This window comes from Coenobita brevimanus, chromosome 48 (assembly GCF_032717465.1).
Source record: "Coenobita brevimanus isolate Jiangsu-jjx chromosome 48, ASM3271746v2, whole genome shotgun sequence".
Lineage (NCBI taxonomy): Eukaryota > Metazoa > Arthropoda > Malacostraca > Decapoda > Coenobitidae > Coenobita > Coenobita brevimanus.
This window is the reverse complement of record NC_137001.1, coordinates 21,738,798-21,760,363: the sequence shown is the minus strand read 5'-3', so window position 1 is coordinate 21,760,363 and position 21,566 is coordinate 21,738,798. Positions and strand designations below refer to the sequence as shown.

Genomic DNA, 21,566 nt, shown 5'->3' with positions numbered 1-21,566 from the left:
TGGAAGGGGAGACCAAGGATGAGACGGAGGGATGCAGTGGAATGATATGAGGAAGGGGTATGTGAGTTGGTGGGAGGGCAGTCAAAGGGTAGAGGACAGAACGACTTGGGGGCAAAATGTGTCTGGCAATAGATAGATAGATAAAAATCTGTCTTCATGAATCATTTTTTTGCCCATTAGGAGCGTGGGGGCACGGGGCTAGGCTACTCCCGACATTTAAGGCAAGCGTGACCCGCCTTTCTCATCCCAGAGTGGCATTATGTGAGCAATAAACCCCCAGCCACCCCTCTCATGCAGACCCTCACAGACCCCAGCCGGTTGGAGCGTCTTAACCCACTGATAAGGGAGTCACATACACAGTTTACTTGTAAGGGTTTTATTTCATACATTATTATACATCCAAACATCTAGGTTACCATGATAGTGATGATGATGATGATGATGATGATGAAGAGGATGAGGATGATAATGATGATGATGCAGAGGATGAGGATGATAATGATGATGATGCAGAGGATGAAGATGATAATGACGATGAAGAGCAGGATGAGAGGGATGATGATGATGATAATGATGATGATAGTGGTGACAGTGATAATATTCCCTACCAGTGAAATACATAGCATTAGCGAATGAATGAATGGCAAGCTATAACGAACAGTATAAAAACCAAGACAAATACTGAGGCAATTATTCTTATAGCTATGCTTCGTCTAACTCTTTCACGGCGGGCAGAACTCTAGCATTTCTACCCTGTCTAACATCCAACTAGTATATTAATCTGGGCAACCATCATTCCCTTACTTGATATGGTTCTGTGCACGTCTTCCTTCACCTATATCGTTCTTTTCTGTGCCTGCCCTCCTCTCTTCCTATTTCTCCCATCATTCCTGTCACTTTTCATTACTTTTCTTTCCTCTTCAGGTGGCTTTTTATTGAGTGACAAGCCTAATGGTTTCCTGTAAGCAAGGAAACTTTTTACAACGCTGGGTGGTAATCATGTAACCAACCCATACTCGTTCCCTACGTGTCAACAAGTGGGTTGGTGGAAGGTTAGTGCCCCTCCTCGTACAACAACTAACTCAAAGACAAACGGCCACCCCTTACAGGATTATGGCGGCTGGCTGTAGAGAGATAGATAGAGAGATGGATAGATAGACAGATAGATTTGGAAGTTACAAAAGTACAAAAATGAACCTTAGACGTCTAATGAATGTATATATATTTTATAATTCTACAGTATATATTTATTCTGTTAGACAAAGTGTCCCTAAATAGCGCTGCACTTGAAACACCTGGTTTTGTGTTGCGAGGAGGGCTCAGTCTGCTGGTGTGGGCGTAGGTGTGACAGTGGGAGTGGGAATTGAATAGTTGATGCAGGATAGACATTGATTATATGGCTCAGTGTGCTGGTGTGGTCGTGGGAGTAAGAAATAAATAAGTTATGCAGGATAGACATGATAACTTGGGTCACTGTGCTGGTGTGGGCGTGGGAGTAGGAAATAAATTGTGCAGGATAGACATTGATAACTTGGCTCAGTGTGCTTGTGTGGGCGCCACATATGGACCACCCTGTACCTCTGTATCTGTGGCTGTGAAAGACTATAAGTTATGGTATACAGTACCCTTGTCACTTTAACCTGGCCCAAAATTGCCATCTCTTCATCTTGCATGCTGAGTTGTAGCAGTAGATTAATACTAGAATATGGTGCTAGTCACGAAGAAGTGCTGTGGAAATGATGTAGAGCCGTAACAAGCTATACTACAGTCATTATATATTATTGAAGCGGTGAAATAAGCTGCAAAAGGACGAAAAGCTTGGCCAAGTCAAGCTGAAAGAACTGTGGCAAGTTGATGACAGTTGGCCCTATTAACAGAGACAGTTTCGAGTTAGTTTTGCCAGTAATTAAGCTTTTCTTGGTGTAAACGACGTCAACACACTGTAATCCACTCCGAATGGCAACGGGTCCAACATTTGTTCTAAGACTGAGGCGGTTGTGTATGAACTGACACACTCTTAGGCAGATTTGAAAGACTAGGTCTCTTCCCAAATTTAATCCTTCAGATTTTGTTGGTGTAGGTGACGTAAATATACTTGAAATCCTGGTTCTCTTCCCAAGATTAATCCTTACGGTAATCCTAGTGTTTTTCCCAAGATTGGTCTAAGCTTCCGTTGCAGTAAGTGACGTAAAAACACCTGTAATCCACTCTGATAGGTAGGCAGCGAAGGGACTAACGTACTGTCCCAGGGTTGAGACAGTGGTGTAGGTGGTGTCGGCTGCAACCACAGCCCATCCTTGGGCCGTCTCAACCACACGTACCACTGTTGGACGCCACGCTTCTACGGCTGTACCGACCTGTGGAAAAAGAAGAAGTACATAACCATACGTATCTTTTATAAAGACTCCAACGTGCTTGCATGCTTTGGCCTAGGGTAATGGCGGCTCTCCACGCTGCAGTCCCTCATCCCTGAGGCCACACTTCTTCCCAGGTCTTTTTCGGTCTGCCTCTCGCAACCTTACCCCCGATGTTCACACTACTCACCTTCCACACCACTGTCATCCTCCATCTATTCCACATGCTCAAACGATCTCAGTCTACTCCTCCTCATTACAACACCAACACATTCAAGTCCCATCCTTCTTAAATCTTTAGTCGTAAACCTAGCCCCCCTCCAGGCCTTGCATTCAGGGACGCACTACACGTCCACCTAATCATTGTCATTTCTGTACATTTGAGTCTACGAATATCCTCTTCCTTTACTGCCCAGGTCTCACTACCATACTGATAGTACGGTACACACATAAAAACACACCATCAAAAATACGTACACATATTCATACATAAAAGACACATCCTTCACCTTAGGTAATCTCAGTATTGATAACATAATGCTACTCAGGGGCAGGCGAGGCTGGTCACACTCGCCTTAGATACAGGGATTGACTAGCCTAACCCCGGACCTCTACGCTACAGATAGAGCTGAAGAGGGTTGGATGATGATGATGATGATGATGATGATGATGATGATGAGGAGGAGGAGGAGGAGGAGGAGGAGTTTTGGGTTCTCACTGTGTTGTGGACGTCATAGATAGATAGACAGATAGATAGGCAGGTAGGTAGACTGGTAGATATAAATAGTTAAACAGATAGACAAATGGACAGCCAGACAGATAAGCAGAGAGAGAGAAAGAGAATTTTCACCAGGTTGTAGAATGCAGATAGATAAATAAAGGCAGGTAGATAGACAGGTAAGTAGGCATAGATAGACATAGGTAGCTTGACATAGGTAAACAGAAAGGCAGAATAACAAGTAGATAGATAGATAGAGAGAGAGATAGACAGATAGACAGATAACACTTACCTGATTGTAGAATGTGGGTTGTGGTGGAGCTGCCTTGTTGTATACGTGATGTGTGGTGCAGGAGGGTCGTGGTGATGTGCCGCAGTCCTCACACCACAGGCTGCAACACCACCACCACCATCATCATCATCATCATCATCATCATCATCATTACGAGTATTATCATCATCATTAACATCATCACTATCCTCCTCCTCCTCCTCCTCCTCCTCATCATCATCATCATCATCATCATTAACATCACCACTATCCTCCTCCTTCTTCTTCTCCTCCTCCTCCTCCTCATCATCATCATCATCATCATCATCATCACTACCACCTTCATCATCATCATCATCATCATCATCACCATCACCACCATCCTACGTCTCCCCGTCCACATCACTCACTCTCCTCGTTAGTCTCTCACTCCATCATCATCACTCCATCCCTCCATCTCATCCTTGGCCTCCTCCTCCTCCTCCCTCTCCCCCTCACCTCACTCACATACACTCTCCTAGTTAGTCTCTCACACCATCCCTTCAACTTATACCCCCTCTCTCACATACCTCTCCATTCCATCCCTTCATCTCATCCTCGGTCACCCCTTCCCTCTCACTCATACACTTTCCTAGTTAGTCCCTCACTCCATCCATACATACACCCCTTTCTCTCATATACCTCTCCATCCCTCCATCTCATTCTCATTCACCCCCTTCCTCTCCCCCCTCCACCTCACTAACATACACTCTCCTAGTTAGTCTTTCACCCTCCTTTTCTCTCATATATCTCAATACTCCATCCCTCCATCTCATCCTCATTGACCCCCTCCCTCTCCCCCCTCTACCTCACTCACACACACTCTCCTAGTTAGTCTTTCACCCTCCTTTTCTCTCATATACCTCAATACTCCATCCCTCCATCTCATCCTCATTCACCCCCTCCCTCTCCCCCCTCCACCTCACTCACACACACTCTCCTAGTTAGTCTTTCACTCCCTTTCCTGTCATATACCCCGTCCCTCCATCTCATACTTGGTCTCCCCTTCTTCTATCTATCTATCTATAGCCCGACGCCCTAATCCCGCAAAGGGTGGCCGCAGACAAAACGCCTCCAAGTCGCTCCCCTTCTTACTTGATAAAAATGTTTCCGTATTTGGCCATCGTTAGGACATCATTATTGGTCTGTAGAGCATCAATGGAGGACACTGTGGTAACCCTCCTACACAGGGGACACTCCACGCTGCTGCACTTGGCCAGCTGGTATATACACTCCTCGCAGAAGGTGTGGTGACACGAGAGGTACTTGGGCGGCCTCTTCTGTGTAAAGTCGTCCAGGCACACCGAGCACACCTGGAATTATAAAACACCTGGAATTAAAACACCTGTAATTTTGAAACCTGTAATTAGGAAACACCTGTAATTTTGAACATTTGTAATTATGAAACTTATGTAGCACCTGTAATTATGAAACACTAATTAGGAAACACCTGTAATTTTGAACATTTGTAATTCAGAAACTTATGAAACACCTGTAATTGCGATTCACCTGTAATTATGAAATATCTGTAATTATCGAACATATGTAATTAAAAAACACCTGTAATTAAGAACATCTGTAATTAAGACACCTGTAATTTTGAAATGGATTATGAAACACCTGCAATTTTGAAACTGATTATCAAATATCTGTAATTATCGAACACCTGTAATTATAAATCACCTGTAATTATGAAACACCTGTAATTATGAAACACCTGTAATTATGACGCCTGTAGTTATGATACAAATTCTGAAACACCTGTAATTTTGAAACACTATGAAACACCTGTAATTATAAAACACCTGTAATTATGTAATGAAAGTTAACTGATCACTTTTTTTTGTTTGTCAAGTAAAAATAATAATACTAATAATACTAGAGTAACAAAAAGCAAAAACAGCAGTGATAATAATAAATGAACAGACATAGTAACAACAACAACAACAACAATAAGAAGAAGAAGAAAAAGAAGAAAATGATGTAATGTTAAAAAAGTCCCAACAGCAATAATAATAATAATAATAATAATAATAATAATGTCTTACCGGCAGCAAAGAATGAGTCTGGCCCAAGCCGAAGTGATTTGGGTTACACTGGGGATCTTCGGGTAGGATTGGGTATAGTGACATTGTTCCGGTGATTCGTTGGCTGAAAAACAAAGAGGAGGGAAGGATTAACACTCTCTGGCTCTTATGACTTACTCCTCTAGTTAGTCTCTCATTCTGACACACACACCCCTTTCTCATACCTCTCCACTCCACCCCTCCATCTTCTCATCCTCGGTCTCCCCCTTCACCTCACTCACACTCTTCTAGTCAGTCTCTCATTCTTCCTCCAACTCACTTCACTTTCAAATATCCCTCCTCCTCCTCCTCCTCCTCCGTAATGAATCTCTTGGCCATATCATCACACTGGCCTTGAGTTGTAATGCACCACGTCAGCTCTGTACTCCGTCACCCTCACACTCTCATGCTGGCAAAGTATGATTATTGCAGTTGTCATGATCATACTATGCAGTGTCATCCTAAATAGCATCATCACCATCATCATCATTGTCATCATCATCATCATCATCATCATCATCACAATTTCAGTATGATTATTGCAGCTTTCATGATCATACTGTGCAGTGTCATCCTAGGCGACATAAATCGCTATCTTCAGCCATGGGGGAGCGTGTCAGAGGAGGTATGGGGGCTGACACACAAGGGGGGCGTGTCAGAGGGGGTATGGGGGCTGACACACAAGGGGGGCGTGTCAGAGGGGGTATGGGGGCTGACACACAAGGGGGGCGTGTCAGAGGGCGGAGGGGGGCTGTCACAGAAGGGGGCGTGTCAGAGGGGGTATGGGGGCTGACACACAAGGGGGGCGTGTCAGAGGGGGTATGGGGGCTGACACACAAGGGGGGCGTGTCAGAGGGGGTATGGGGGCTGACACACAAGGGGGGCGTGTCAGAGGGGGTATGGGGGCTGACACACAAGGGGGGCGTGTCAGAGGGGGTATGGGGGCTGACACACAAGGGGGGCGTGTCAGAGGGGGTATGGGGGCTGACACAAGGGGGGCGTGTCAGAGGGGGTATGGGGAGGCAGACACGGGGGGGGGTGTCAGAGGGGGTATGGGGGTAGACACACAAGGGGGGGGTGGTATGGGGGTGTCAGAGGGGGTATGGGGGTGTCAGAGGGGGTGTGGGCGTCAGAGGGGGTATGGGCATGTCAGAGGGGATGTGGGGGTGTCAGAGGGGGTATGGGGGTGTCAGAGGGGGTATGGGGGTGTCAGAGGGGGTATGGGCATGTCAGAGGGGGTATGGGCATGTCAGAGGGGGTATGGGGTGTCAGAGGGGGTATGGGGGTGTCAGAGGGGGTATGGGGGTGTCAGAGGGGGTGTGGGGGTGTCAGAGGGGGTGTGGGCGTGTCAGAGGTGGTGTGGGCGCGTCAGAGGGGGTGTGGTACATAGGTAAGGGTGCTGGCTCAATACCACTTGGATATATTATCTGTGTCAGTACCCCAGCATGACACGCCCACAACAATGCCACGTGTACATGTTGTGTGTTGGTGTTTTCAAGGCGATCAGATAACAGTACAGCCTTCATCATCACCTTCACTATACCTATGCTCTGTTTACTTAGTTTTTTTTTTTTTTATGCAAGAAAGAAGGAACCAAAGGCCAGGAGCCCGCAATACCGTTCCCTCCAAGAGAAAAACAAAAACAATACAAAAGAGAACCAAATTAAAAATCCGTTCATTTCGAGATGCCTGGACACACTGCGTTTGAAAGACTGGAGATCATAAAAAGTAGGAAATACAGAGGGAGACAGTTCCAGATTTGACCTGTTGCATAAATGAAGGACTGGGAGTAACGGTTAACTCTTGCATTAGAGAGTTGGACAGAAGAGGGATGAGAGTTTGTTGCTATACAGGTACCTATGCTCTGTTCGCTTAGTTATGAGGTACTGAGTCTCCTTGGTTACTAGTCAAATCGAGGGAATAATTTTAAGCCAAATGCTATATCTACGTGGGTCCAAATCTCAGCCGTTTCAGACCTACAATTACTAAAGACCTTATGGGGAAAATGGAGTCCTTAATTCCCTCATAAGACCAACAGTATTTTCGTAATTTTCGTTGCGGTTGAGACTAGGACCCACGGACACGCTCTACAGATGCCACCACGTGAAGGCGCCCCTCTCTCCATCACCGAGAAGGAGAGAGAGCATTATCAGGCTTATATCTATCGGGTTATCTACTAGTATATCTGTTTATCTATCATGCTGGCTACATATGAATGACACGTGTGATTGGCGTGTACATCTGCTTGCAACACACACACACACACACACACACAGACACATACAGAGAGAGAGAGAGAATGTGTGCATGTGTCTGTTATCTGTGTGTGTGTGTGTGTGTGTGTGTGTGTGTGTGTGTGTGTGTGTGTATGTGTGTGTGTGTGTGTGTGTGTGTGTGTGTGTGTGTGTGTGTGTGTGTGTGAGAGAGAGAGAGAGAGAGAGAGAGAGGATGTGTGCATGTCTGTATATCTGTGTGTGTGTGTGTGAGAGAGAGAGAGAGAGAGAATATTGTATGTGTGCATGTATCTATATCTGTGTGTGTGTGTGTGTGTGTGTGTGTGAGAGAGAGAGAGAGAGAGAGAGAGAGAGAGAGAGAGAGAGAGAGAGGAGGGGGGGGTGAGAGTGAGAGTGGTTATTATCAGTCACCATCCCTTCATGCCACACCCACAACACCAACACGTGTCCAAGTCTTTTTCTAAACCCCAACTGCGTTTCAAGATTCACCTTTGTTGGCCCATCAGGTTGAGAAAGCTCCCTAACACCTCTTCCTAAGCGATTTATTTTGGCTATTACACCTTGCCATCCTTTTCTGTGTTACTAAATCATTCCAGTATCTCCATGTTAAAGCTCCTTGACATCTTTTCCTAAGAAATTTATTTTGCCTGTTACACCTACCTGTCCTCTTCTGTGTTAACGCATATGTTAAATCATTCTAGTATCACCATCCTAAAGCTCCTAACACCTTTTCCTAAGCGATTTATTTTACTTATAACACCTAGCCGTCGTCTTCTCTGTTACATTCAAGTATCACCATCCTAAAGCTCCCTAACACCTGTTCCTAAGCGATTTATTTTACTTATAACACCTAGCCGTCCTCTTCTCTGTTACTTAAATCATTCTAGTATCACCATGCTAAAGCTCCCTAACACCTCTTCCTAAGCGATTTATTTTGCTTATTACACCTAGCCGTCCTTTTCTGTGTTAAATCATTCTAGTATCGCCAAAAAAAAAAAAAAAAAAAATCATAGCCAGTCGTATCCAAAAATAAATCGGTAAGGATGAGATGTTAGGGAATTTCTTTAACCCTTTGTTTTCATCTGATTTAACTGGGACTCTCTCTCTCTCTCTCTCTCTCTCTCTCTCTCTCTCTCTCTCTCTCTCTCTAAGTACAAAGAGTATTATATGTTGATGCTTCAGGATCAATCGGTTAATACTCTTGATGTGGTGTGGTGTGGTGTGGTGGGGGGTTGGATGTGGTGAAGGAGGTGATTTTTTGTGGTGTGGTGTGGTGTGGTGTAGTGTGGTATGGGGTTGGGTGTGGTGAAGGGGGTGATTCTGTGTGGTGTGGTGTGGTATGGTGTAGGGGGATTTTGTGTGGTGTGGTGTAAGGGGTGATTTTGTGTGGTGTGGTGTGGTATGGTATGGGGTTAGGTGTGGTGAAGGGGGTGATTTTGTGTGGTAGGATATGGTGTGGTGTGGTGTGATGTAGGGGGATTTTGTGTAGTGCTGTGTGGTGTGGTGTAAGGGGGATTTTGTGTGGTGTGGTGTGGTGTAAGGGGGATTTTGTGTGGTGTGGTGTGGTGTGGTATGGGGTTGGGTGTGGTGAAGGTGTGATTTTGTGTGGTAGGACGTGGTGTGGTGTGGTGTGATGTAGGGGGATTTTGTGTGGTGTGATGTGGTGTAAGGGTGATTTTGTGTGGTGTGGTGTGGTGTAAGGGTGATTTTGTGTGGTATGGTGTGATAGGAATGTGGTGGGATGTGGTAGGGTGCGGTGTGGCTTCTTGAAAGTCACTTAAATCAACGGGAACGAAGCACCACGTTTGAAAATCTTTAAGACGGGACAGATGGACAAGGCCGCTCCTAAAAATACCCCTTAGATACCACACCATCCCTTTTTTTTACTTTAACGTGACCTAAAATTGCCATCTCTCCATCTTGAATGCTGATTTGTAAACGTTTGGTACTAGACTTTGATACTAGTCACGAAGAAGTGCGGTGGAAGGATGTAGAGTCGTTGGATTCATAGGATTGTCTTTTTCGTCACTGAGCTGCGTGAAATAATCTGGACTACGACGAAAAAAATCTGAGTAGAGACGCACAGGTTTAGTTCAAGTGAGATGTGTCGCTTCCTGACTCACTCACTCACTCTCTCTCTCTCTCTCTCTCTCACACACACACACACACACACACACACACATTTAAGTAGCCAGCATGATGTTACTGCAACTATTTTTGTTGCTACGACCACAGTAGGAGGAGGAGGAGGAGGAGGAGGAGTGTGGTGTTTGAAGTGGCGGTAGATCCAACCTCAGACTCATATTAATGTGAACCCAGTGGACTGCAGGCTGAGAATTCCCATAATGTCCAGAGTCAACAGATCTTTCAAGGGATGGGGAGGGGATGAGGGACGTTTGTATACCCAGGCAGCTCCACCTCCTAGCCATATCGGTGCCACCACGTGAAGGCGTCCCCCTGCAGCCCTCTAGTGGTTAAAATAAATAAAAATAAACACTTACCAGGTATTAAAGCGAGCGAGAAGGACAACAACCTCTCACCAAGGTTACACAAAGACTGACAGCTCGATGTGTGTGTAAGGTTGCCAAGTCTAGCAAACGTGGCTAAAGACATGAGAGAAACCGCTAGAAATTCGTCATGGTCAAAATAAGCCCCCAAATTAATGGTGCCGTGTACAAAAATATTCCCCCCCAATCAATCGTGGACAAAAATAATACAAAAATGAATTTGAAAAAGGTGCTGCTGAGGTCCGAGGAACTTTGTAAAAAACTGAAAATAAAAAACAATATATGGCTAGGTTTCTTATATATGGGTCCTGTTTAAACTGTCTGTATGTCTGTCTAATTTTCTATCTATTTACCTATCTATCTGTCTATCTATCTATCTGTCTGTCTGCCCTCTATCTATCTATCTGTATACCTAGACGCCTCTTTCTCGTAAGGGGTGCATGGTCAGGGGCGGTGGTAAGGGAGGGGGCGTCTGGCTAGGACCCCCCCCCCCGAAAAAAAAATCCTTAGTTTTCCCCATTAATTTTGAAGCAGATTAAATAATATCCTGCAGCCAGCACTGGGGGAGGCCACAAATAAATCGCCTCCATGCCATTTGTCTGCCTTCCCTCCAGCTCACACTTCCCTCTCTCATATATCTCCAGTTCAACCCTCCAACTCATACCTCCCCCTATCATCTCTCCACTTCATCCACCGACATCTTCTTCGGTCTTCCCCCACACCTCACTCACATACACTCTTCTAGTCAGTCTCTCACTCTTCCTCCAGTATCCCTTCCCTCATATATCTCTCCACTCCATCCCTCCATCTCATCATCGGTGTTCCCTTCCATCACGCTGACATACACTCCTAGTCAGTCTCTTATTCCCGCTTCAACTCACACCCTCTCTCATATATCTCTCCACTTCATCCCTCCATCTCATCCAAGAATATAAAAATCCAACTGATAGGCCTAATCCCGCCAATTCTGAGCTTTTGTGATAACCAAACTGGATTCCTTGGTATTTGTAGGTACTCACTCGTATAGTAGAATTTATACATGGGAGTTTGCAATGCTTTTGTAATCCATGAACATTGGTTATCGACTCGCTGATAACGAGTGCCATGTGTACACACAGCCTCCAGCTGGTGCAGGGCATCACGTAAAATGGAAGGGGTTGGCACTTGAGGAATGTATCATCAGCATAAATAATTACTTTCGTGCCTAGAGGGAAAGTGTGGCGTGCAGTTTTGTCCATTAGTACATTGAAAAGCAATGGACTGAAAACACCTCCCTGTGGAGTGTCCAGCTCCATTTCTCTTTGGTCATAAAACTGTCCCAGCAACCAAACCCTTGCTGACTGGTGATGAAGATATATAAGATCTTATCCACCCAAGTAATATCCCATTAACCCCTTTGGCCACCAGTTCCTCCAGAATTACCTCCCTGTTTGCTTTTTCAAACGCCCCTTTCAAGTCGGTGAATGGCCTGCACGTTGATCTAGTATTACTGAGACACTTGACCAAACAATCACTCGTTGCCTTCCTTTTTAGAAAACCATGCAAGTTAGGAGACGATCGCCAGTCTTGTACAACGACCTATTTAGAACAATTCTTTCCATCATTTTACAGATGCAGCTAACTAGGGAAATGGGGCGATAACCACCATAGCTCTTTGGAATTGGATACCACTAGATTTGCCATAGAGAGGCAGTATATTATCGTTAAGTTGTCGCTAATATCTACATCTAGCAAAAATAAACGCTGACTTAGCAACTTAGCTTGTAAATAGAGAAAGCCGAGTTGTCGTACCGCGCCTGACATCATTATTATCATCATCATCATCATAATCATTATTATTATTATTCTCGAGATGGAGTGAAATATAATAAAGAAGACTGGGAGAATGAGCCAAATCATCATCATCATCATCATCACCACCACCACCACCACTCCCGTCATCATTATCATCACTACCACCACCACCACCACCACCGTCATCATCATCATCAACATCATCATCATCATCATCATCATCATCATCACCACCACCACCACCACGACCGTCATCATCATCATCATTTTTCTGGAGACCGTGAAAGACGAGAGAGAGAGAGAGAGAGAGAGAGAGAGAGAGAGAGAGAGAGAGAGAGAGAGAGAGAGAGAGAGTCTGCTCTAACCTAACAAAGATCCTTCAGTTTATGACCAGGTATAGTCAGGTTGGAGGGTTGATTTGACTAGTAACCAAGGAGACTCATGCCTACCCCACAGCCACGTAAATTAGTATTAAAATTGTGCTCCTATTGCCTCAGTTAATGGCCAGGTGTAGACAGATTGGAAGGTTGATTTGACTAGTAACCAAGGAGACTCATTCCTGCCTCACATCTCCACAACTTAGTATTCAAAGTAGTCAGGCAGGAGGATTGATTTGACTAGTAACCAAGGAGACTTGTTCCTACCGGACAACTAGAATAGAGGGATGATTTGACTAGTAACCAAGGAGATTCGTTCCTACCTCGTTCCTACCAGTTCCGTCAGATGAAAAGAGGTGAAAAACTCTTTGGGTTCCTGACACAAGCACAAGAATTAACACTTCACACATTTGCTCCAGTTTTCACATTTTCTCTACTCTTCACACAACCTGCATATTTCTTTACCCAATAATGACACTGCATACTTGTTTATCGTTTATCTCTGTCTATTTATTGGTTTATTTGTACCTTTTTATTGGACCAGGTGCAACTATTTTGGATTGACATAGTCCATATTCTGATACCTCACTCAGACACCAAAATTCCCTCAAATAAAATGGATTTCTATGTCCCCATCTTCAAAAATCTGTGTAACATCTATATCACCTTCCACCGTCAGTGAAATAGATAATTCTCAGCGCCACAGACTTCAGAAATATTTAGGCCTGATACGTATCGGCCAAAATTAACATACCTCACTTTCAAATCAAAATTCCACAGAAACTATGGATTTCTGTGCCTCGACCTTGAGTATCTATGTAACTTGTATATTAAATTTCACCGTCAGTAATAATATATAGTCTTCAGCGCCACACAGTGTTCAGAAAATGCGTAATTTCGGTGGAAGTTGCAAGGGAAGGCTTGTGGGTGGGAGAGTTGCCAAGGTGTGACGTCAGATGCAGTGTGTCAATCTAGCTCGTGCACAAACCGCTAGACTCGTTAAAAAAAACTTGCTAATATTGCTAAACTTGCTCAGTAACTAATAAATCTTAACATACTTGCTCAATAACAGCTAATATCGCTTAATAATAGCTAACATGTATTTCTAGAGGGGGAGAGGGAGGGGGAGGCCAAGGATGAGATGGAAGGATGGAGTGGAGAGGTATATGAGAGAGGGGGATGTGAGCTGGGAGCAGGGCAATGAAATGACAGGGAACAGGGCGACATGGAGGCGATTTGTTTCTGGCCACCCCTTACGGGATTAGGGCGTCTGGCAATAGATAGATAGATAGATGTATTTGTCTATTGTACAGTCATATCGTGGACAATTTTCCCTGTGCATCTCTCTCTCTCTCTCTCTCTCTCTCTCTCTCTCTCATTAAGCTAAGAAATGTGTATGACGTGTGAGAACAATGGTGATGCACACACACACACACACACACACACACACACACACACACACACACACACACACACACACACCGCTCGCTGGTGCAGTGGTAACGCTCTCGCTCGCCAACTGGTGGACGGGAGTTCGCGCCTCGCTCAGGTTGCGAAAAGTTTCACTGACGAAGTGGGTGGTTACTGTCCCCCTGGAGCAAGGGGACGGGTGTGTGCGTGTGTGAAGGTCACAGCCTTGCCCTTAGATCGGACTATATGAGCTCTCAGCTCCCTTCCGGGAGGGTAAAAGCTGACGATCACGACCATCAAGTGATCACGACCATCAAGTGATCCTGACCGACTCGGTGAATTACACACACACACACACACACACACACACATAGAGTTTACCATAAATCGCTCCCATTCTCCTCTTTTCTCTCAATAATAATAGTAGTAGTAGTAGTGGTAGTAAATTTAGTAATAATAATGATAATAATAATAACAATAATAATAATAATAATAATAGTAGTAGTAGTAGTAGTAGTAGTAAAGATAATAATAATAATAACAATAATAATAATAATGATAATAATAGTTTTCCCCACAATCCAAGGTTAAGTTATTTTATCAGCCTTCTCGCTTGTGTCTCTCCACCTTGAGAAAGTAAACACCTGCTGGCTATAGTCCTTTTAAATTAACTTGGCTCAGAGTCTCGTCTTTTTGCACCTTATTTCACGTAGCTTAAGGGAAAAAGACAGTGCTGCTTCTTTATATCGTTTCCACAGCACTTCTTCGTGACTAGCATCATATTCTAGTGTTAATCTGTTGTGGCACCAAAGCATTCTCGCCTTTTTTCACCTCACATCCTTTCCATAGCACTTCTTCGTGACTAGCACCATTTTCCAGTGTCAATCTAGCATTCTCGCCTTTTTTTCACCTCACTCACATCCAGGCCATTGCACTTCTTCGTGACTAGCACCATATTCCAGCGTTAATGTATTCTGGTACCAAAGCATTCTCGCCTTCTTTCACCTCACATCATTTCCATAGCACTTCTTCGTGACTAGCATCATATTCCAACTTTAATCTATGGTGGCATTGAATTGTAAATATTCTTGTCTTTTTTCACCTCACTTACATCCTTTCCATTGCACTTCTTCGTGACTAGGACCATATTCCAGCGTTAATGTATTCTGGTACCAAAGCATTCTCTCCTTCATTCACCTCACATCATTTCCATAGCACTTCTTCGTGACTAGCACCATATTCCAGTGTCAGTCTAGCATTCTCGCCTTTTTTCACCTCACATCCAGGCCATAGCACTTCTTCGTGACTAGCATCATATTCCAGTGTTAATCTATTGTGACATTTATGCATACACACCACTCCACGTTGGGAATATACCAGGTGTCTTGATAGCCTGGTATTTCCGTCCCGTATTTTTTTTTTTAGTAGAGCTGGTGTTATTCCAAGACTGGGGGGGGGGGTAAGGGCAGTAACAGTACACACCATACCATCTATCTATCTATCTATCTGTCTGTCTGTCTATCTATCAGTCTATCTATCTATCTGTCTGCCTATCTGTCTGTCTGGGAGTAAGGCCAGTAAAAGTACACACCATACCCTCTGTCTATCTGTCTATCTACCTATCTGTCTATCTATCCATCTATCTATCTTTCTATAGCCAGATGTCTTAATCCCATAAGGGGTGGCCACAAAGATATCGCCTCCATGTCGCCCTGTCCCCTGCCATTTCGTTGCCCTCCCCCACACTTACACCCCTCTCTCATTTACTTCCCTACTCCAACCCTCCATCTCGCCCTTGGTCTTCCTCTACCTCCCCCCCTTCCACCTCACTCATACACATCTAGTTAGTCTCTCACCACCCCCCCAGCTCACACTCCCCTCTCATACACCTCTCTATTCCATTCCTTCATCTCATCCGCGGTCTCCACGTCCCTCTCCCGCTTCTACCTCATTCACATACACTCTCCTAGTTAGTCTATGATGCCTGGTTTTACGCACTGTACTGGACACGAGTTCTGTATATCTATCTGTCTGTCTATCTATCTATTTATCGAGAGAGAGAGAGAGAGAGAGAGAGAGAGAGAGAGAGAGAGAGAGAGAGAGAGGAGGGGTACGTGCATATAAGCCTGACGACATTGTAGGTAGTGCACATGTCATTTCTCATCTCCGTTATCTCTTATCAGCCACTCTTTCAGCTATTTTTTTTCGGTGTCTGCAATGAGGTGGTGTAGAGAGACGCCTTCACGTGGTGGCATCTATATAACTGGTTGGCTCCGCTGCCTGGTTACACACCCTAGCATCATTTAACTCCCTATCCTGCATGACAATGGGAGTTTGGGCCTGCAGTCGACTGGGTTCACGTTCAAATGAGCATACGGTACCGGTATTTTATTTTACATATTTGCGTGTGTGTGTGTGTGTGTGTGTGTGTGTGTGTCCCAGTACGGTATAAAAGGAAGATATGACGAAGGAGATGCGCAGTCGTGAGCTAACGCGCAAGTCATCAACAATGTCTACCGGATCCGTTTATATCCTCTTTTTAGCGATTTTAACTTTGAATTCGGCCGCAGGAATCGAAATACAAACCAGAGATGACTATCCCTGTCCTCTGGCTGATGATATTTCTCCGTGTGTGTGCGAATTTGTCGATCTTGATTTGAATTTGGACTGTTCCCGTGTCACAGATGACGAGCAGTTGAGTCAGATTTTCCAAGCGTACTTCCCCTTCCATTCCTACAACCGTTTCAGAATCGTCAAGGACCCTTCTGAAAATCGGGTGGACATAACGCGTCTGGATTCAACCACCTTTGGCCAAGTATCTTTCCGTGCTGTGGAAATCAGTCACACGAATCTTGTAAACATTGGCGCCCTCACGTTCAACTACTCCTACTCTCACCTAGAATCCATTAGCATCACGGACAACTTCCTAGAGTACTTTCCCTTTGACGAGGTTATCTACTGCACGAAGCTGGAGACGATAGATCTGTCTGAAAATAGATTAATTCATATGTCTGACCTCGCCTCCTCCAGCCTGAAGTATATTGATGTCAGTCATAACCCCACCATCGCTCTTGGTGACCAGGTACTATAGATTTTTTGTGTCTGTCTGTCCGTCTGTCAGTGAATCTATCTGTCTGTCTGTCTGTATATCTATCTATTTATTTGTCTGTCTGTCTGTTCGCCTGTCTGTCTATGGATGTATTTATTCATCTGTATCTGTCTTTGTATCTTTCTCTGCTGCCTGCCTGCATGTCTGTCCATCTGTCTATCTGTCTGTCCATCTGTCTGTCTATTTATCTATCTATCTATCTATCTGTGTATCTGACTACCTACCTACCTACTTACCTACCTACCTGTTAATCAGTCAATCAGTTTATCTATGTATATCAGTCAGTCTGCCAGCCTCCCTACCTACCTACCTACCTACCAACCTACCTACCAACCCACCTACCTACCTATTTATCAGTCTACCTACCCACCCACCCACCCACCCACCCACCCACCCACCCACCCAACCTACCTACCTACCTACCTACCTACCTACCTACCTACCAACCCACCTACCTACCTATTTATCAGTCTACCTATCTACCCACCCACCTACCTACCTACCTACCTACCTACCTACCTACCTACCTACCTACCTACCTACCTATCTGTTTACCTATCTCCAAGCACTACCATAGCTCCATAAACTTTCATTTTTCCCACAGGCCTTCTACGGCTCTCCAAACTTGCTCGAAATCAGCCTAAAAAATACAGGAATATCACACATCGCAGCCTATGACTTCTCACAACAGGTAAATGTATTTTTTTGTAACTTTTTTGTAGCGTGGGTGTGTTGTGTGTGAGTGATTTTTACACCCGCGCACGCAAAGTGAGAGCGGTGTTGTTTTGCTTGACGTGTGTGTGTGTGGGTCGGGTGTGGAAGGGAGGGGGAGGTGTGTGTGTGTGTGTAGGAGGTGTGGGAGGGTCGAGGTGTGTGTGTGTGTGTGTAGGAGGTGTGGGAGGGTGGAGGTGTGTGTGTGTGTGTGTGTGTGTGTGTGTGTGTGTGTGTGTGTGTGTGTCTTAGGGGCCTAAGTTAAAATTCTATACGTTTAGTGTGTATATATGTGTGTATGTATGTATATGCGTGTGTTTGTGTGTGTGTGTGTATGTATGTGTGTGTCATAGAAACCTAAGTGTTAAAATTCTATACAATGTGTGTGTGTGTGTGTGTGTGTGTGTGTGTGTGTGTGTGTGTGTATTTATGTATGTATGTATGTATGTATGTTGATGTCATAGGACCAGAAGTGTTAAAATCCCACACATTTACACCCCCAGCTGGTCCTTACGTCACTGGACCTGAGCAACAATAACCTGGAGATCATTCGGACAGACGCCTTGCAATTTATAAGTCCGGATATTGCAGTGTTGAACCTCGATTCGAATCCCATTGCACATGTTGAAGAAGAATTTGTGTCAGGTGAGAAATTGGTGTTTTTGCTTGTATTATGCCACCCAGGGAAGAGCGACTGGTCATAGAAGCTTAAAATGGGTCATAGGAGCCATGGAGTGGGTTAAGGGAGCCAAAGAGTGAGTTAAGGGAGCCATAGAGTGAGTTAAGGGAGCCATAGAGTGAAGGGAGCCATAGAGTGAGTGAAGGGAGCCATAGAGTGAGTTAAGGGAGCCATAGAATGAGTTAAGGGAGCCATAGAGTGAGTTAAGGGAGCCATAGAATGAGTTAAGGGAGCCATAGAATGAGTTAAGGGAGCCATAGAGTGAGTTAAGGGAGCCATAGAATGAGTTAAGGGAGCCATAGAGTGAGTTAAGGGAGCCATAGAATGAGTTAAGGGAGCCATAGAGTGAGTTAAGGGAGCCATAGAATGAGTTAAGGGAGCCATAGAATGAGTTAAGGGAGCCATAGAGTGAGTTAAGGGAGCCATAGAATGAGTTAAGGGAGCCATAGAGTGAGTTAAGGGAGCCATAGAATGAGTTAAGGGAGCCATAGAATGAGTTAAGGGAGCCATAGAATGAGTTAAGGGAGCCATAGAATGAGTTAAGGGAGCCATAGAATGAGTTAAGGGAGCCATAGAATGAGTTAAGGGAGCCATAGAATGAGTTAAGGGAGCCATAGAATGAGTTAAGGGAGCCATAGAATGAGTTAAGGGAGCCATAGAGTGAGTTAAGGGAGCCATAGAATGAGTTAAGGGAGCCATAGAATGAGTTAAGGGAGCCATAGAATGAGTTAAGGGAGCCATAGAATGAGTTAAGGGAGCCATAGAGTGAGTTAAGGGAGCCATAGAATGAGTTAAGGGAGCCATAGAGTGAGTTAAGGGAGCCATAGAGTGAGTTAAGGGAGCCATAGAATGAGTTAAGGGAGCCATAGAATGAGTTAAGGGAGCCATAGAATGAGTTAAGGGAGCCATAGAATGAGTTAAGGGAGCCATAGAATGAGTTAAGGGAGCCATAGAATCAATATTTCCCCCAGGACTCAACAGCAACACTGAGTTACGCTTGGTGGACGCCCAGTTGACTGACTTACCAGAACACGTATGGGAGCCAGTCTTCCAGCAAGCAGCCTTCCCCTCCGGTACAGCTCAGTTCTATATTATCAGTGAGTATTTTGTCTGTTTGCTTCGTATTTTAACCCCTGGTGGTCTAGTGGGCCCAGGCGCCACTAAGGAACCTGTGAAAATACGTTAAGGGACATGCCTCAGACGCTACACTCTTTGGTGAAAGTGGTTGGGTGGCATGCTGAGGAGGAATATTGGCAGGTTGTGAGAAAATCGTATTGTTGGTGTGTGTGTGTGTGTGTGTGTGTGTGTGTGTGTGTGTGTGTGTGTGTGTGTGTGTGTGTGTGTGTGTGTGAGAGAGAGAGAGAGAGAGAGAGAGAGAGTCTGAAGTGGATGGTAATAACTACAAATTCTGTGAACTTTGAACATACACATCTTATTACTTGTTATCTATCTATCCATCAACCCTTCTATCTCTAGTATCTACCCATCTATCTATCAATTATCTACCTGTCTATCCCTCTCCACAGACAATCCCTTGGAGTGTGCATGCAACCTGAAGTGGCTGGTGATGGATTTAGACTATATGAGGGTACTGCATGAAGACTCTACCTGTTTTGATGGTACGCCGATCCACGGCCTTGATGCAGAATTTATCGATAACAACTGTCCTTAATTGATTTAGCCAGACTTGATTCCTTAACAACTCTCCTTAATTGACTTAGCCAGACGTGGAATTATGTAACTCAGCCTAATGTATGTAGACTTTATCCATAACAACTGTCCTTAATTGACTTAGCCAGACTTGAATCCTTAACATCTGTCCTTAATTGACTTAGCCAGACTTGAATCCTTAACATCTGTCCTTAATTAACTTAGCCAGACTTGAATCCTTAACAGCTGTCCTTAATTGACTTAGCTAGACTTGAATCCTTAACAGCTGTCTTTAATTAACTTAGGCAGACGTTGAATTATGTAACTCAGCCTAGTGTAACTTGATGTAGACTTTATCCTTAACAACTGTCATTAATTAACTTAGCCTTATGTAACTCAGTATAATCTAACGATGTAGAACTTATCCTTAACAACTGTCCTTAATAAACTTACGCTATAGATGTAGAATTGATCCTTAACAACTGTCCTTGATAAACTTAACCTTATGGTATGTAACTCAGTCTAATAAAACGTAAATTAACCAAATGAAACAATGTAACCCAGTTTAACCTAATGTAAGTCTGTGTAATCTGATCAGACCTGGTGTAACTTGTCCATCTCTCTCTCTCTCTCTCTCTCTCTCTCTCTCTCTCTATCTATCTATCTATCTATCTATCTACCTATCTATCTCTATCTCTGTCAACAGCCAGACCATAATCCCGTAAAGGGTGCCCGTTTGTCTTTGAGTTGTTTTACAGGGAAGGGCACTAACCCTCCGCCAACCCACTTGCTGACACGTAGGGAACATATATGGGTTGGTTCTATGGTAACCACCCAGCGTTGCTAATGGTTTCCTGGCTTACAGGAAACCATTAGGCTTGTCATACTGTAAAGCCACCTGAAGAGGAAAGGAGAGTGATAAAATTTGACAGGAAAGATGGGAAACATAGGAAGGGGAGGGAAGACAGGAAAAGTGAAGTAAAGGTGAATGAAGAAGTAGGCAGCACTACATCAAGTGAGTGGATGATGGTGAGACATAGAGAGGAGGGCAGACAAAAAATGAATGATAAAGGTGAAGGAAGAAGTAGGCAGCACTACATCAAGTGAATGGATGATGGTGAGAAATAGGAAGAGAGGAGGGCAGACAGAATATGAATGATAAAAGTGAAGGAAGAAGCTGGCAGCAGTACATCAAGTGAGTGGATGATGGTGCGAAATAGGAAGAGACGAAGGCAGACACAGAAAAAGAATGATATAGGTGAAGGAAGAAATAGGCAGCACTACATCAGGTGAGTGGATGGTGGGCGCCATCACCTATCCTCGTTAACAAATCTAACGTTAATTGGTTGGGTTAGACTGAGTTAGATTGGGTTGGCTTCATTAGTAAAAAGCCAGGTAAATAACCAGGTAGTTATCATTTACATGTAATTAAGGGCTTGATAATACTCTCTCTCTCTCTCTCTCTCTCTCTCTCTCTGTTGATACAGTTTTTACCATTTATTATAAGTGATATCTGCTTGTACGTTTTTGTCATTTTCTGTCATTTTTTTTCTCATTATTATAGATTCCTCTCTCTCTCTCTCTCTCTCTCTCTCTCTCTCTCTCTCTCTCTCTCTCTCTCCTAAAGCGAGGTCACTCAAACTCACA

At 44.3% G+C, this 21,566-nt stretch overlaps 2 protein-coding genes across 2 annotated transcripts; one reads left to right on the top strand and one right to left on the bottom strand.

The window, feature by feature from the left end:
- Positions 1–406: 406 nt before the first annotated feature.
- Positions 407–5,887, bottom strand: LOC145399327 (uncharacterized). The gene is made up of 5 exons (XM_080271985.1): positions 5,802–5,887; positions 5,431–5,533; positions 4,478–4,695; positions 3,365–3,464; positions 407–2,357 (listed from the first exon to the last, which is right to left on the bottom strand). Exons 1-5 carry the CDS (start codon positions 5,885–5,887, stop codon positions 2,163–2,165), a joined length of 702 nt encoding a protein of 233 aa, XP_080128111.1. The 3' UTR covers positions 407–2,162.
- A 761-nt stretch (positions 5,888–6,648) lies between these two features.
- Positions 6,649–19,941, top strand: LOC145399326 (oplophorus-luciferin 2-monooxygenase non-catalytic subunit-like). Its single transcript, XM_080271984.1, has 6 exons — positions 6,649–6,838; positions 16,455–16,852; positions 17,484–17,570; positions 18,094–18,235; positions 19,241–19,366; positions 19,796–19,941. The coding sequence occupies exons 1-6, from the start codon at positions 6,649–6,651 to the stop codon at positions 19,939–19,941; spliced, it is 1,089 nt and encodes a 362-aa protein (XP_080128110.1).
- Positions 19,942–21,566: the final 1,625 nt, after the last annotated feature.